Source organism: Manacus vitellinus, unplaced genomic scaffold (assembly GCF_001715985.3).
Source record: "Manacus vitellinus isolate BGI_N305 unplaced genomic scaffold, ASM171598v3 scaffold_0_pilon, whole genome shotgun sequence".
Classification (NCBI taxonomy): Eukaryota; Metazoa; Chordata; class Aves; order Passeriformes; family Pipridae; genus Manacus; species Manacus vitellinus.
This window is the reverse complement of record NW_021938789.1, coordinates 21,991,951-22,008,981: the sequence shown is the minus strand read 5'-3', so window position 1 is coordinate 22,008,981 and position 17,031 is coordinate 21,991,951. Positions and strand designations below refer to the sequence as shown.

Sequence of the window (17,031 nt, the reverse complement as noted above, 5' to 3'; positions counted from 1 at the left end):
CAAAAACACCCCAGTGCCTGCTGCTCATTTCAAAGACAGAGCTGGCAGCATGCTGGCTTACCCCAGAAGGGGATCTCTCTGCTCCTCTTCTGCAGAATTGTTGTGCTGCTGGTAACTAACTCTCCTGGAGCACCTAGACTGTCAATAATTTAATCTGGTGATGACAGTCAGTAACCTCATCTATCTCTGGCAGACAGAAGCCCATTCACTGGTTCATTTTTCAGAACTTTTCCAGTTAGTGAGGCACACCATGTAATTCAAATGAATTAATCATTCCTGTGAATGCTTACTACTATTCCTGTCACACACAACCCCATGCTAATTAGCAGGTATTTTACTGTTAATGATAACAACTAGAATACGTAATTTGCAGTCCATGTGCTGATATTTGCAGCTCCCATTGATTGCAATGTGATGTGTAGGCACTCCATGCTTCCATATTTAGGAGGCCCAATAGAGGTCACCTAAAATTCACATTGAAGAGCCTAATTTTAATTTCTCTTTGGGAAGAGAAGCCTGTGCAGATGCTTTTCCTCCCAGCTGTCCTCATGGGCACAGGACTGTTGTTGCTCCCTCATCAGTCTGTGGGATGCTGGATCTTTGTAAATGCAACAAATCCAAACTGACACAGCATCAAGTAGCCAAGACAAATGTGAATGTCTGCAGAGGGTCTGTGAACTGTGCTGAAGTATACATGATAGAATTAAAGGAACTTACCCCACTTTTGTGAGAAATCCAACTAGCTTGTACGCTGCTATCCACATCCGTGATTATGCATGTAACTTCAAATTCTTCCCCTTCTTTGAGAAGCTCATAGCTTTTTGATAAGGTGATGACAGGAAGAGTTTTGTGAACTGGAAAACAATTTAGAAGCATATTATTTTTCATTAGTTCCAGTGCTTCCAAGGGGGGATAAAAATCAACAGTCATTAACTTTCCAATAAAATCAAGGCTCTGATATGTATTCAAATTTTTCTAACATATTACACAATTGTTCCTTTACAACAAGCATATTTCTGCTTCAACCTCCCTTCAAACTACACTTAAAAGTTAGATAGGATTTGTTAGAGCATAGTAACTTGCATGAAGAAACTTGAACGATACTGAACCATCAATGAGATGATTCACTCCATGACAGTGATTAAAAGGTAGCACTACGGAACCGAAAACATGGTAAGGATCAGTCACTCAAGAACAGTGGCCTAGCACTAACTGCAAATTTTAATTACAAAACATTACAGCTGACAGAAAGTACTGTCTGACAGGTCCCTGAAAAGCTCCTGATGGAAAGCCTAGGAAGAACAGGAAAAGCTCAAGGACTTCTGCACACCTGCCTCTGAAAGCACTACAACCTCTGCTTATGGTGATGGTTCAGAGTTTGCCACCCAAGGAGTAGGTGGTTACAAGTAGCTGTGGTCTAGCTGTACCCCTGTTCTGCTACTGGGTGTCTTTTGTCAACAGTGAAGTATATCTGAGGACTGTGTGTTTCTTGTTTCCACAAAGCTCTTCAGCTCTTCCCCTGTTCCCTTCATGCTTTGTTTTTCTGTTTTCTTCATCCTTTCTTCAAATTTTCTTTTATTAGACTCCAGTGAACTTCCCACTAGGGCTTTTACACAGGATGACTCACTTTCAAACTGTGAATGTAACATATATCAGATAAGGTCATCCAGACTCTTTTCCTGCCTCTGACACAGGTTTTGTAGTTGTCTTAGGTAAATTGTACGAAACTTAGGAAAACACCAGGCTTTTCAGGTATTAGTACTTTAATAATAATGTTTTCCTCATGTTGCTGTAAGTGGTTACAGAAGAGAAGAAACATGTTGCTCTCTTCAGATATAAAGGCTCACACAAAAATGCACACCAGCATTCAGCAGTACCCAAGAGACAGGAGGAAGCTGGTGCAGAAGACATTCTGTGTTCTCATCTGTCAGAAATATCTATGGACATCCAAAAAAACAAGCCCTAAGTCCATAAAGCCCCTCATTGTTTTGAGGTGGGCTGGACATAAACTCTACCTGTGCTGTTGTAGTTGGTGTAAGTCTGAGTGCACCTGCACAGCTCCCTGTTTCATGGATGCCTGTCTTTCTGCACCAGAAACTCAGATCTGGAGGTCTGAGTGCCACGGTTGTAGCTACAAAAACATTACCCAACAAAGGGTCTCCAATGCATTTAAATGTTGAGAGAAGGAGAAACTGGGAGTTTTACCTTTTTTACCTTTTAACTCAATAAGGACTGAACACTACCACACGGTAATTACAAGACTGAGAGTGATAATGCTGTTGATGGATTTCAGCAGATGTTTCCACTTACTGCAGGCTTCCCCCCTGACAGAAAACGTGGGCAGAATGCCGAGGTGCCCCCAGCCACCTACGGCTGCCCACCATCAATGGGCTGCTGGCAATGGTGCCAGCTCAGCACTCTTCCATCTGAAGTCACCACTGTATTGAGCAAGTACAAGCTTTTATCCATTAAAAAATGAAAAAGTCCAATACTACAACTTGCACCCTCCTTTGTCAGAGAAACATCAGTTATGTCAAATAGCTGGTTTCTTTCTTTGGACACTACTGAAGAAACAGATGAAAAAAGCACTTGTTACAGAACAAACAATAGAGACAGCAAGAATGGACTTGATTTTTGTTTGTCGAAGGCAAATGCCAGAGATGCCTGCACTGACTCAACTTTTGTTATCTTCTCATTAATTGAAATTTTATAACTCCTTAAAATTCACTACATCAGAATTTCCAAATCACCAAGAAAAAAAGACTTTTTAAATTTGCCACACCAAACTCCACACTTAAGAAAGTCCCCACTGCTCAAGTCCTTGCCCCACCACCAAGGAGCATGTCACTGGGCAGGTCACAGAGCCCCCGCCATGAAGCAAACAACAACATGTGCCCTCATTACACCATGGGGCAGCCCTCTTTCTCCAGAACTCCATGCTGCTGATGGCCTGGCCTCAGCTCCCAACACATGGCACAGTGCAGGCAACAAGGGAGACACACACCAGCTCGCTGGCCCAGCCCTCCTTTGGCAGCAGCCTTGGCAGCACCACTGGGATAGCAGCGCTGACAGATGGATGCTATAGGAAGCACAAAGCCAACCAGCATAGCCCCCATGTGCTGCTCTCCTTTCAGTAACAAAAACCCAACCAGATACCTGAGCAGAAATGCCCTTGCAGCCAAGGCAATCTCCTAGTGCACAGCCTATGAGTGTGCCCAGACAGGGGATGCCCTCTCCCCAGACCCCACTGCAGCCCCCACATCACACACATGCCTGAGCAGAGACACGCTCTCAGCTGTGGTGAGGAGTGGCTTCATTCCAAGGGCCCAGAGCTACACAGACAACAAACTCATTTACTTGCCCCTTAGGAAATACCAAGCCAGCCTGGCTTGATGAACTGCTCCCTCCACTTTCCTCCTGGAGGTATTTAGACAGCCAAATAATGACACACAGGGTAAGTGTACACAGGGTAAGTGTACACTCCAAACTACCCAGACAAAACCAGCCTGTAAAGTACTGCAGACAGGCATTGGGCTTCTCCTCCTTCCCAAACCCACCGAAGCACCCAACCCTAGGGCACAAGAGTGTGTGAAGGTCAAGTGTAGGCTATCACCAACAGGTTTGCCAAGCTCACTGGTGCATGTAGCAGCTCAGCCACAACACATTCCTCATCACGATCTAAACACACAAATGCTGTTCTGATCATCTTCACTCCCAGATATGGAAACAAGGACCTTCTCCTTCCCCAAGTTCTGCTTCACCACCAAATCCCTCTTCTTCAATGCCATCAATCAGTTCCTCCTGCTGTCACTTGTGGGCGACAGACATGTGAGTCAGGCACTGAAATCTCCATCTTGCTTGCACAAACCTGTCCAAACCTCAAGGCACAGTTTTGTCCTCAGAGTTCAACAGCACAACCCACATTTCTCATAATGATGAAAAAACCTCCTGGAAATCACCAGGAACAGAAAACAAAACTGATCATGGCCAAACCTTCTCAGCACATCTACAAGCTAAGTGTCACGAGATCAATCTGTGCCCCAACACAATTTGCCCAGAACAAGCTTTCTAAGCTCATCACTTTCCTTTGAACAGTGGTGAGGTTTCACAGCCCCTTCCATCAGCTTCTGGAAGGTGAAGAGTAAAACCAGGTGCTGTATACAAAGGCAAAAATCCCACGTTACCTGGTCTCACATTCAGGTAAATGTTCTCTGATATCTTCTCAACTCCATTGTGCTTGGCCAAGCACTGGTAGCAGCCTTTAAATGACCTCTGGACGTTCTTTATAATGATGCCTTTCTGGGGATTGGGAATGAATGTCATGTTTTTTGGGAGACGTTTGCTGTCACACTTTTTCAGTGTGAAATCCGTAATATTTGGATCTGTTAGCGGGCACACTAGCAGGATGTCACTGTCTTCTTTTCCGTAGATCAGAGAATCAACGAGGAAGAGCACATTTGGATCTGTGGAGAAACACAAAGATCTGTCAGAGAAGCTGGCATTGCACAGGGAACTTCTGATGACCCTAGAACTCTGCAGTTGGGCACTTATATCAAAGAAAGTTTTACTTTCAGACAGTAAAACTGAGTATTGCCCAATTCACGTTTACCAAGAGACATTAAATTTAGTCTTAAAAGAGCAGCATGAGAGGAGATATGCAGTAGCATTCAATACTAGACACACTAAAGAATCATGTGCACTAAAAATAATCTTACTGCTTTTATATTTGGAGATGGAGGGGTTTTTTGCCTTGTTTACCTCCAAAATATCCCCACAACAGTAAACAGATTTTCACAGACCATTAAAAGTAATTTGCTTTTAGCTAGTGGCAGGGCTGTAAGGTTTCATGCCCACAGGAGGATTTGGAAGAAATTTATGAGCAAATGGAAGTTGAAAAGCACCTAGATTATGGTTTTCACTTCTGTAAAATACATAATCTAAATGAACACACACTGCTACCAGAGGAAGCATCAAACAACTTCTCTCTTTCTCTCCCCTCCTTGAAAGCAGGGATTATTTTTAGCCTCCTTAGAAGAAAAATTGGACATACAAACAGCATATCTGATTGAAAAATCATCATGCAATCTTTCACAAGGTAACTTTTCTAAAGCATTTCATCTTAGCCAACCACAGCACACAAACATACAGTACTTTAAAAACTTTTACAACCAAAGTTGGAGCCCGTGATAGGTCATGACCTTGAAATGCAAAGAACCTGGCAAACACAAAAATAAAAGAATGTGTGATGACAAACCCTCTGTAAAAGCTTATTTCAGATTCCATCTGCCCTCCCTGCAGAGTAGAATGAATTAGAAACACAAAAACAGAGGGAAAAGTTTTCTTTCTTTTTTGCAAACATGCTTACAACTTGAATGATTAGAGATCAACAAACCATGACTTAACAAGGAAGACTAAGAGAATTTGGTTTTAAGATTTTGGACAACAAGTACCAGGCTGAAAATGAAGCATGGGATTTTACGTAAGCAATCTGCTAAGCTGAATGCTGCTCATCACTGAACAGAGAAGTTACTGGCCGGTTTCTAGCTTAGAGTGAGGGTGTAGCTTCAACCTCATTTTACACTACCACCCAAGATGCCCCCACAAACTACAAGTTTTGAAGCATCAGTCTAGAACTAAAGTAAAGCATGTCCAAACAGAAAATGTGACCTTTTGCACACAGAGATACTTAGATAAATGCTATGACTAGATGTCACTCCTGAGCTGGAACAGGATGGATTAGAAAAGCTCATCTAAATGTCCCTGCTAACAGAGACTTAACTGATTGGTTTCCACTCAGTCCACTTTTTCTCCAATATGGACAGAGCCAAGATATCTTCATTACGCAGAAAGTACGGCTCCCCAGGAGAAAGAAGAACAACATTTTTTGAAAACAGAAGAAAGAAACAAAGACCTGTTTTGCTAACAGCTGAAATTGTGGGGAAGGCCTTAACTGGGGCAAGCAAAATTGTTGAGGTTCTCCTCTTGCATCTTCAATCCCCCTCTAGAAGGGACATATCACAGTGAAAAGACATGAAAAGATTTCCTGTAGGGAATCCACGCACAAACAAAGCTGCTCATGGTCATGTTCCTCCTTTCACGGATTTCCACCCCATGTACATCTTGGGTTTTACTTGCTTTCTGTGCATACCACAGGTTTCCAACACAAGATATGGTGGAGCTAATCATTGCTTGCATCTGAAAATACTTGAGATCAAAATTAAAAGATTTTTCTCTCTTATGTAGGTGTTCGAACTAACTTGATCTTCACTAGTCTTGCTTGGATCAGAACATAAACTGCTTCTATAGACACAACACAGGCCCTTTCAGCCAAAACAGAAAGGTGAAACAGGTAAGCACCCATGGTTTGTCAACACTGTGTCACTCTTGGTCACAGAAACATAGGAAATTTAGGTTTAGTAGATCCAGAAGAATGTGAGGTATAAACAGACGCCATCACTTCATGTGTCACTTGGGACTGTGCAGGATCAAGGTTCTTGGTCCTGTTCTCTCTTCACTTTCAGCTTTACAAGTAGAAATTGTATGGGGTGCTTGTGGCAATGCCACAAGCAGCAGAGCACATGGCAGCATCTTATAGGTTATGTAAGATGTCATTAAGCCAGAACCTATTGCAAAATGATAGCAAACCTCACAAACATACTTATTTCACTGTCAGAAACTTGTCAAAGTGAAGCTTGTGCAGTTTTCAAACAAGGGACACAAAAAAATTAACAATGTATTGCATGAAGGCCACACAACTTCCCTGATGCTATGGTGGAGGACTGCCTGGTGTCCTGAGATGGAGGAGTCACTCTTGTAACGGCAGGCAAAAACTTCTCTATGATCACAGCTCTCTGAGATAATTACCATGACCTTCAGGAAAACAATCATGGTAGATAAAGTCAACATTGTTTGCCACATATAGGTAAAATACATGTCAGATTACTTTTAGTCATAGTCTCAGAGAAACATGCATGGCTATTTGGACAATTGACGAGTGGTTAAAAGAGCATTCATTGTTAAAAGAATGCTGTGTTGCCATCTCCCTGTCTTGGAGAACAACCTTGCAGTAATTTACAAAGGACTGGCAGGGTTCAGAAGAGGCTCTTTGAGACATCCCCATTGGACACAAAATGCTGTCTCCAAGAAAGTGGATGCTGTAGGACTTTTTTCCATCAACAGCGAAGGAAGACCACTAGAGCCATGTGAAGAAGAAGCAAAATAACCACTTTCCTTGGAAAGTAAAAGGGAATGCCAGGCATAATAAACTGTCAGTTTGAGGGCAGTTGATGAAGCCACAGATTAGGAGCCAAAACCAGAAGAAATCTGAAGAAAACACTGCAAAAAGAAGAGTATTAAAGGATTGAAAAAATGTGTCAGAGAAGAAGCACTTTTTTTTCTTGTCTGAGATGTTTCTGATCAGTCACAAGGTATATCAGAAGCTGGAGGCAGAGGAATCATTTCTGTTTGTTGGCTGAGGCCCGAAGCACGGCCTCAAAAAAACCAAATCCTTTAGGCTAACTGCCTCACTAAATCAAAAGCTTGGGACCAAGCCTTATATGACTCTATACTGATGGATGGCGTGTAATTAAAAAGACATTTCTACATATTGCTTGCTTCCTCACAGTACAACTGACTCATACAACAGACTCAGGTCACCTGGCCAGAGTCTAGAAAGACAGCTTTGGTATACTTCACAACAAAACAATGGGGATGTACAGAGGTACTCATCCAGAACTTTGCTCTGGTGCAAGCAAAGCCAAGAGTGAGGTTTCTTCCTACTGGACAGGGAAGAAGACTTCTTCTATCACACTGCGTTCTCCCTCTGTACTTCAAATTCATTCCCTCCTCCAACATTTATTGTCCTATTATTTTAGGAATGGGAAAGGGAGTGGGGAGGAAGCAAAAATAATGCCTTCATTGATATTTACCTTTAACAAAAACATAAAAAGAGGTGACAATACTCCCTTTGCTTCTGCATATGTATCTGCCTATGTCTCTGACTGTTGCATTTTTGGTGTACCACTCTTTCTCATTAGAACTCCTTGCTTTTGCCGATGGGTCTGAGTTCTGGAAATTCCAAGTCACGGGTCCCTCCTCATTGCACCTCAGCCTTAATTCCTCCCCTTTATTCACAACCACTGAAGACTCTTCATGGGGCAGTGAACCACCTGGGAAAAAAAAAAAGCACAAAACAATGCCTGTCAATACAACAGTCTATAACACTCCATTTTTTCTGCAGCAAAGTTATCATACATATAGTTGCATATGTGCAGTTAATATTTTAGGAGTTATTTCTTAAAAAATACTAAGCTGCAATGGCACTGTGCAATTCTACAAACACCTTTTGGTTAGTAAGGCCTTTGGTACACAGAGAAAATAACCACTGCAGGTGTAAACCAGCCTCTAAAACACCTTTTGAAACTAGTTTCAGATGCACCACTTTCTGCAATGTTTTGGCTTTTGAATGACAACAGACCCAAGCTATTTAAAAATTATATTCAAGAACATATGAGCCAGATTCTACATGGCAGCACTTTTAATCATTCTTTGTCATTTACTCAGTGTGTTGCCAAGAACTATAGTCTCCTTACTCAACAGTGATCTTTTTATAACTGCTTTCTCACGTATTCAGAAGCTCCACTCACACTTAGGTTAGCAGTATCCAGTTTAATGAAGGCATCAGTATACGCTTTCCATACTTGCTTATTTCTTTACCTGAAGTTCCAATTCATCATTTCTTACATTAAAAAAAAAAAAAAAACATGCAAAATATTTAAGCTTCCATCCCAATGCTACAAAATTAGTTTCACTGCAGCAACAATCTCCCAGTCACAAAAGCTGCTCTAAATGACCATTTAGCTTCTTTTTCACTGAACACACCATAACACAAAGTTTTAAAAGTTCTCACGAAATAAAGCTCTGTAAAATTAGTAGCTCTAATTCACCATTCCCAACCACTTCCCAACTGACCACAGGGAGAAAGGAGGACATTCAGGGTTCTCTCGTTCCACTGTTAAGACAAACCAAGCAGGGGGTTGCTGAGTTAGCACACCCGTGATGTGAAAATATTAGTGAACCTTCAAAATGGAGTTCACACCAAAAAAACAGATAAATTCTTACTTTTATGGACCTACTTGTACACCAGAAGAACATATGTAAATGTAGAGGTGATCTTGCAGGAACAAACCCTTCCCCTTTCAGAGTAGCTCTTTAGTCCTACAAGTAATCCTTAGCCTGCAGTAACTATGCTGCTAACTCATGTCACCCAGTTGTACAAGACTGTACAACATCCATGCGTAGTAGTAGTCATGCCAATGAAAATACTACTTGCATGCAAATACACACTCTGCAGCTCCATTCAGAGGCTGAATTTCCCTACCCACACAGATAACAACAGACGTTCAAGAAAAACAATTGGATAATTAGCTGGGATGAGGTTATACTCTCCAGACTTAATTCACTCATCTCACAGCTTTAGTTGTTCTTAAAGTATATACTGGATTAAGATCAGGTCAGGTAACTGCTCCTCATCCTGACAAATCCATGACAGAGTAGGAAGCAAAGGATGGTAGACCACCTGTGGAGTCTAATAACTTTGTTTGTGGTCTGGAAGGAGCCTTCATTTTCTACCCATCTCCTTCAAATTAGAATTTATTTATCAGTGCTTAAACTCAACTGGCAGTCATTTTTCCAGTGTCACCAGAAATTTTCCACATGAGTTTCACTAACCCTGCATATATGCTTCAATGACTGAACACATAAACAACCACCCTAGAAATAAAAATTGCCAGAAAAAAACAAGTTTTAATTTCAAATCTTGTCCCTCAAAGTGGAGGTGTGAGCCTGAGCTGTAATACAGCAGCTCAAATGAGAAGAGTGAAAGTCCAAAGTCTCAGAAGCACAGGTCCCAGCCAACAGCGGCTGGGCAGGAACAAAAGCTGGAAAAATCCTTTGCTCTGGACGAAGAGGTGCCTGACAGCAGGGCAGAGGCAAGAAGACCTCTGATATGCAAACCCCTCAGATCAGAGCCAGGAACTTTGGCACTTGAGAAGGAAGAGGGCAAAGACCTCTAAGAAGGTCTTATATATGGCCATGCAGGCTCTTCATGGGGATGTCTTTGGAAAACTTCTCTGCTGCTTCCCACAGACCATAGAGCACTTCCAAGAGAAAAATCACATGAGCTACATAAAACAGAAGTGCAATATGGTGTATATCTAATCTGGCAGTAGCTTCACAGACAAGTCAGGGAAGGTTGAGAAAGGAGAAGATCTGGATAACCTTCAATGGCACCACTCCACACCTGCAGCCAGCAAGGCCTCAGCCTGGGGCCTGCCAGGGAGGTGCACATGTGGCTGGACTGGGTTGGCCCCACTGCTCACCCCCTCGAGGAGCACAGTCCTGAGAAGGTCATACAGCCCCCACCATGCAGCAAACACCAAAGTAGCCCCTCATCACACCATGGGGCAGCCCTCCTTCACCAGAACTAGGGGCCATGCTGCTGATGGCCTGGCCTCAGCTCCCAACACCTGGTATGATGCAGACAGATGCTCTCAGCTGTGGTGAGGAGTGGCTTCATTCCAAAGGCCCAGAGCTACACAGACAACAAACTCATTTACTTGCCCCTTAGGAAATACTGAGCCAGCCTGGCTTGATGAACTGCTCCCTCCACTTTCCTCCTGGAGGTATTTAGACAGCCAAATAATGACACACAGGGTAAGTGTACGCTCCAAACTACCCAGACAAAACCAGCCTGTAAAGTACTGCAGACAGGCATTGGGCTTCTCCTCCTTCCCAAACCCACCGAAGCACCCAACCCTAGAGCCCAAGGGTGTGTGAAGGTCAAGTGTAGGCTATCACCAACAGGTCTGAAGAGTAAAAGGGACCCACTGGAGGTTGCAGTGCAAAGATTAATATAACTGACCTACTACATGAGGATGGATCTGTCCAACCATACACATCACTGTGTTGTGCGTAAATGCTGACAGGTTCTGCAGACACTATCTCTTCCCCCCATGAATGTTGGCTCAATAGTCCTATAAATACAGATCGCTTCATGTCCCTCTCATGCACAGTACAGTATTGCACAGCTGGACTGGACATGTAATAGCCATGCTTGAGCTGGGGGGGAACATTTCTCAAAAACCAACACCACTTGCATGCAAAAACACACTCTGCAGCTCCATTCAGAGGTTGAATTTCCCTACCCACACAAATAACAACAGACGTTCAAGAAAAACAATTGGATAATTAGTTGGGATGAGGTTATACTCTCCAGACTTATTCACTCATCTCGCAGCTTTAGTTGTTCTTAAGGTATATACCGGATTAAGACCAGGTCAGGTAACTGCTCCTCTTCCTGTCAAATCCACCACAAAGTAGGAAGCAAAGGATGGTAGACCACCTGTGGAGTCTAATAACTTTGTTTGTGGTCTGGGTTTTGAAGGGAGCCCTTGATTCTCTCCCCATCTCCCTCAGATGAAGATTTATCAATGCTAAATCCAATAGACCAATCCAATCCACCAGCGCCTGTTTTTCCAGCACGATCAGAGATTTTCCACATGCGGTCCACTAATCCCCTGCACAAACTCACATGACTGAACATACGAACAAGCATGCCACAAAAAATAACTGCCAGAAGGATTAGAAAAACAGAATTTCACATTTTTGTGGAACGTTTATGACTCTTACCTACTCTTTCCCCTAGCTCTCATCCTACCCATTCAGGTTAGGAGTTCACAATTTTGCAACACTTATTATAAGGACTATCTAGCAAGTTGTTGGAAAGTTTTTAAAGGTGGTAAACAACGCAGCAGGGCATGACTTCCTCCAGAAGCACAACAAATATGTTATGTACCGGAGTTGGGGAAAAAATGGAGAAGAGGGAACAAGCACACTGTGGTGAACTATCACTCATCTTTCAACATGACTTTGCTACGGTTCCTTGTACGCAGCCTATGAATTCTCAGCAGAATAATTTACAAATGGAATTAATGCCTTCTGCAAAGAATTGCCACAATGTAAAGGGCTTTTTTTCCTTTTGCCTTCTACACTGCCAAGAAAACTATGGCAGTGTAAGGTCAACAGGTTGTAAATGCAATGACTACATTTGCTTTGTATTATGCACCTAAATAGCAGTCTGTCTTTAAAAAAAGAATTAAAATGGTGTTTACAAAGATGAGAATGACTTTGTACCTTCTTTTTGGAGGAATAATTAAGCGACAGAAATCTGAGAGTTTAAGCATCAACTCGTAATCCAGTGCACTAATCCCCACAGCATGTGTCCATCTGCTCTCCATCTTTTCTCAGACTCACATCTGACACTGCTCCATTTGTACGGCACCCAAGTGATAGGGCTCTTCCAGGCCCACTGTTGCTCTTGGGCACTCCAGTGACATCAACCATGTAATCATAACCATGACACTAACGCTAGTAATTCAGGAATCGGTTGTGCTGGCAGGCTACATGCCTGGGATAGTAAGAAATCTCAAAGTGCCAAACCCCATGGGATACAGTGCCTGCTGTCTCCTACCAGGGCTCTATGTTCAGCCCAGGCAGGACCATGACTTTACCAGTCACTAGTGGGACTGTAAACTTTCTGAGTAATGGGATGGAGGAACACACCGCTATGTCTCCCCTGAAGTTTCCCAGGTGTGGATGTGAATCCTTACTCTGTTATCTGACCCATACATGGGCATGCCTCCACCATCTCTCTATCTCCTTACAACTTGGAAAAGGAGGTGGACTGCTACTTCAATATTCAGCTGAGTGTCCCCATCTCAGTGAGGGGGACACCTGACCACAGGAACAACTCAGGATGAGGAGAAGAGAGGAAACCCATCTTCTGCCCACATGGTTCCTGTGGACTCAAGTGGGTTCTGTGATCCCACTGTCAATCACAGACTGTGGATCCCACTGCAAAACATCCAACATTCCCCATACACTGTATAGCCAGAGTACCACACTGGGGCTCTAGAGGACCCACTAGAGTTGTCCTCAAGGGCAACTTGCAGGTGTAGTTATTATATGCTAACAAAAATAAGCTGAAAAAGGAAAATATTTCATAATTAACAATTAAAAAAAAAATCACACAAACTGCCAAGCTCAGAGTTGGACAGCCCAAGATCCATTTTGGATGTATAAATTTTGTGTCCTACTGCTGAAAAGATTCACTTCCACCACTCTAGCTTCTCCTTGTAATACAACAAATTTGAGTTAAAAACTACAATACTGGGATCACTTGTGAACAAGGCTGTGTAATCAAAAAAAAGAATATATGGATATATTACAAGCAGCTCCCTGAGCCCTAAAAATGAAGGGAGAGGGAGGAAAGAGAGGGAGTACAGCAGTTGTGACTTCTGCATGCAGAAGGAACATCTGGAAAACCAGACTCAAGGAATTAGAAAATCAAACAGCTCTATATAATACTGATAGGAAATGCAGGTCAAATTGCAGGGATATGATTAAGGACAGCAGAATGTTCCTGTAACAATTAAGGGATGTGCAAACAAAAAAAGCTCTGACTAAGGAGTGCACCATCCTGGGGAAAAAATATGGTTTATGCTGGAGCTTTTCGGCCTCAGCACAACACTGCTGTAGCACGGAAAAGCACATCAAGTGTAAGTCCACATCACACTCACAAGCAACTAGAAACCATCTCCAGCTGCCAAGCAAACAAAGGATGTGGGACTGCCATGGAATAAGATGAAGAGTCGAGCACTGTGGATTTTATTCCCAGCTCTGCCACAGATTTCCTGCACAACCTTAAGCCCTAAGGTTAGTCCCTCTGTGGCAGCTTCCTCTTTCAACTCTTATCTAAACATTAAAAGGAACAAGAAGTTTGTGGCAGCTCTATAACACAAGCTTCCAGAGAAAAATAAAGCAAAACAAAAACCCCTGTGCCTTATCCCACCCCCATCCACATTAAACTCATCTCAAATATCTCCCAAGACAGAGGCACAGCACAGCTTCACAGTACAGCCACAAACTGCTCACATCCTGTACCAGCCTCTCTGCCAAGCCTATGGGACTGGCAGCGCCCTGACAACAGGTTCATTGCTGCTCAGCAAGAGCAAATCCTTTGCCCTGCCTCCCCCAGGGCTGGGACACATTGTGAGGGCATGGCAGTCTCTTCTGAGCTTCTGCCTTTTCCCCTTGCAGTTGCCATAACCCCCATAGTCATCATCATGTAAGCTGTACAAACACTGCACAATGAAAGCTATGACCTGGCTGTGACCTGATCCTGACCATGATTTCTAAAGCAGTTAATGTTTTTCTGTGATAAACGCACAGAGGAGCTAAACTTCAAGTGACAAAATGTCCACAACTTTTGTGTAAGATGGTGGGGATTAGATACAATTGGAGAGTGCCTATGCATTCTGAGCACTGGGTTCATTTCAAAGGCTATCACACAGACCTCCCTCACCGCGGTTTCTCATCTACAACAACATAAGAGAGCAGAAACAAGAGATATGCATTATCAGTTAAAGTAGTAGCACTGTTGTAGATGCAAGAGTCCGGGGATATCAGCAAGACATGGCTTGCAGGGAGGTAATGCTCCCTTTCAGCATACCCAAACCTCTTAGAAAAAATGAACATATTTTCAGACACACAAGTCCCCTGCAGGTCGGAAAGAAGAGGAGAAGCAAAAACATCTCTTTTACACAAGTGCAGAGGTTCTAGCCAGAAGCCTGCTCATTCTTCTCTATAGTATTTATATATGTGTCTAATTGAAGACTATCGCCCTTCCAACTCTGCCTCTTATTTGTTAAAGCCACTAAGACACTTGACATATGCCATGATGGACATGAATGTAAAACCCTTTCAATTATATTTTCTTTGTCCTGTCATTTCATGCCCCAAGGAAAAAAATAAAGCGTCAAACTTGCATGTTAATTGCACCGAAACAACTTGAATTTAGTCTGATGTATAAAATCTCCCAGATTTTTCAAAGCAGAGATGCTATCATATGCTTACTTGTTTTGTTCCGCTTCACTAAACAGACACTCTCCCTTATGCTAGATGAAAAGTTTAGCAATGGCAAATGTCAATTTTAAATGATTTGATCTGAAAGCTACATCAGAACCCATTTCAGCCAGGCTGCGGGGGAAAAGGTAGATAGTAGTACAGGCTCTTACTTCATAAAAGAAACCATCCATGCCAACACCCATGCTAGTGTCTTCCTCTAAGACATAGTCCAAAAAAAAACCAAAGACATGATTGTCCCTACAAGCATCACAGACTCTCAGCATATATGAATGACACAAATCCTTGCTGACAAAATGCTGACCATCTCCTCTGCCCCAGCTTCATTTCAGAGACCAAAAAATAACTGTCACCAGACACATATTTAAGGGTCTAAGCTGATTAGGTTTCCCTGCAGAACTGAGCAGTTTGTTTCTAACCCATCTAACAGGGCCAGTGCTATCTGCTGACCAACAGACTCTTCAATGCTGTCTTTCCCAAGCAGAAACACCAAGCTCATGAGCTTGTGCTTGCTCTGAGGTTTTGTATTCTCGGTGCTTATATGTTACTAAGCAGAAAACCAGGGGAGAGGATTAATGGGGGCTTTGATTTTTAACCAGCTGCATGAGGGCAACCCCTGTCTTCTCATCCAGCCTTGCCTGCCCCCTCACTCTGAAAGGAAAGGGGGCAGAGGAAGGGCACTGTAGAGGGCAGAAGGCAGGAGCTCGCCAGCCCAGCACTCAAAGGCACAGCCAATCTCACTCCATCTGCAAGCAGCATCAAGGCAAAACAGGGATCTCCCAACATAAAGAGCAAGTGTGGAACCAGCCAGCTGATTCCAATCCATGGCAAACCTGAGAGAGAAAGTGGCAGGAGGCTAGAACAATAGTTGTCTTTATCATCTGTGGAGGCATGAGCATGGAGAACCGGAGGCAGCCAGACCATGGCTGTGGCTGTGAGACGTCCCCCTTTGCAGTGATGCCCCACAGTAAGCTTTCAGCTCCCCAGTCTGGGATTGCTCCTACAGGGACCTCCCACAAGAAACAATTATGCCCTGGGAGGGCACTCCACAGAACAAGTAAAAGGCACTTGGTGCTTACCCCTTGCAGAGAAAACAGCTCAGGTGACTGAGCAGACACCCAGCTACACCTGAAGATAAATTATGCAGCCCTCTGAATGAGATATGGTGAATCAGAAAGAGCCAGCATCAGAGACAGGTGGCACGAAGACAAATCCAGCCAGCTCTCCAGCCCCCGCACATCTCACTCTCCAAGAGAGACATTCACAGGATCTTCAGGCAGGATAAGCATGGGCACTTGGGCTGATCCTTTGCTTGTGGGTAGAAGCCAGCACATCCTCCTGGAGGGCATCTTGCCACAACAATTAGTGATGTAGCTAGGAACACTTTGCTTCTGTACTTTGGAAGCAGGCTTAGCAGAGCAGATTCTGCACATGACTTCCAAAACCACGTGAGAGCTGCCCTGTCCATGTAAGTGCAACACCACCAAGGCAGGGGGCTGGGGAAATGCAACTGCACCTTCCAGAGACAGAGATGTACCTTCCTTTTCCCCACTCGTTTTGTTTTCCCTTGCTGGCATGAGGAAACTCCAGCCACGGAAACAGGCTACTGTTCCTGCCTGCCAAGCAGGTTGCCCTTTCTGACAGGCATTCCTCACTCTGCTAATAGAGGAATTCATAAAAGGCAGACACAGAATATAATACAATTTGAGTTTAGCACAATACTGAATGGCCACAGCAGGATCAAACACCATCCTCCTTTCCAAGGCTGAGTATGATACTTTCCTGAATCCTCTTTTTCTGGGAAGTCATGGCTTTGGGGCTTTTTCTGTTGTTTTGAGGCTTGTTTTTTGAAGGAGCACCATATGCACCACAGCAGTTCAGTCTCTTATCTTGAAGTCATGAGCTACAACCTATTCTATATGATTAATTTTATTATACCCCATTGATGCACTATGGTCTCTCATACTTAAACTTCCCACCAGTGAAGGAATCTACAGGCAATGCACTAATGAACAAAACTGAATCCAAAGCATGACTGACCCATGTTTT

General features: G+C 43.3%; 1 protein-coding gene across 1 annotated transcript in view; it reads right to left on the bottom strand.

Moving 5' to 3' along the window:
- KIT (KIT proto-oncogene, receptor tyrosine kinase) overlaps positions 1-17,031 on the bottom strand; it is a 51,336-nt gene that overhangs the window by 26,122 nt on the left and 8,183 nt on the right. The window contains exons 2-4 of the mRNA XM_025895242.1: positions 7,929-8,198; positions 4,185-4,463; positions 718-854 (exon numbers count right to left, since the gene is read on the bottom strand). Of these exons, the coding sequence (XP_025751027.1) occupies positions 718-854; positions 4,185-4,463; positions 7,929-8,198 (686 nt within the window). The remainder of the gene's footprint in view (positions 1-717; positions 855-4,184; positions 4,464-7,928; positions 8,199-17,031) is intronic.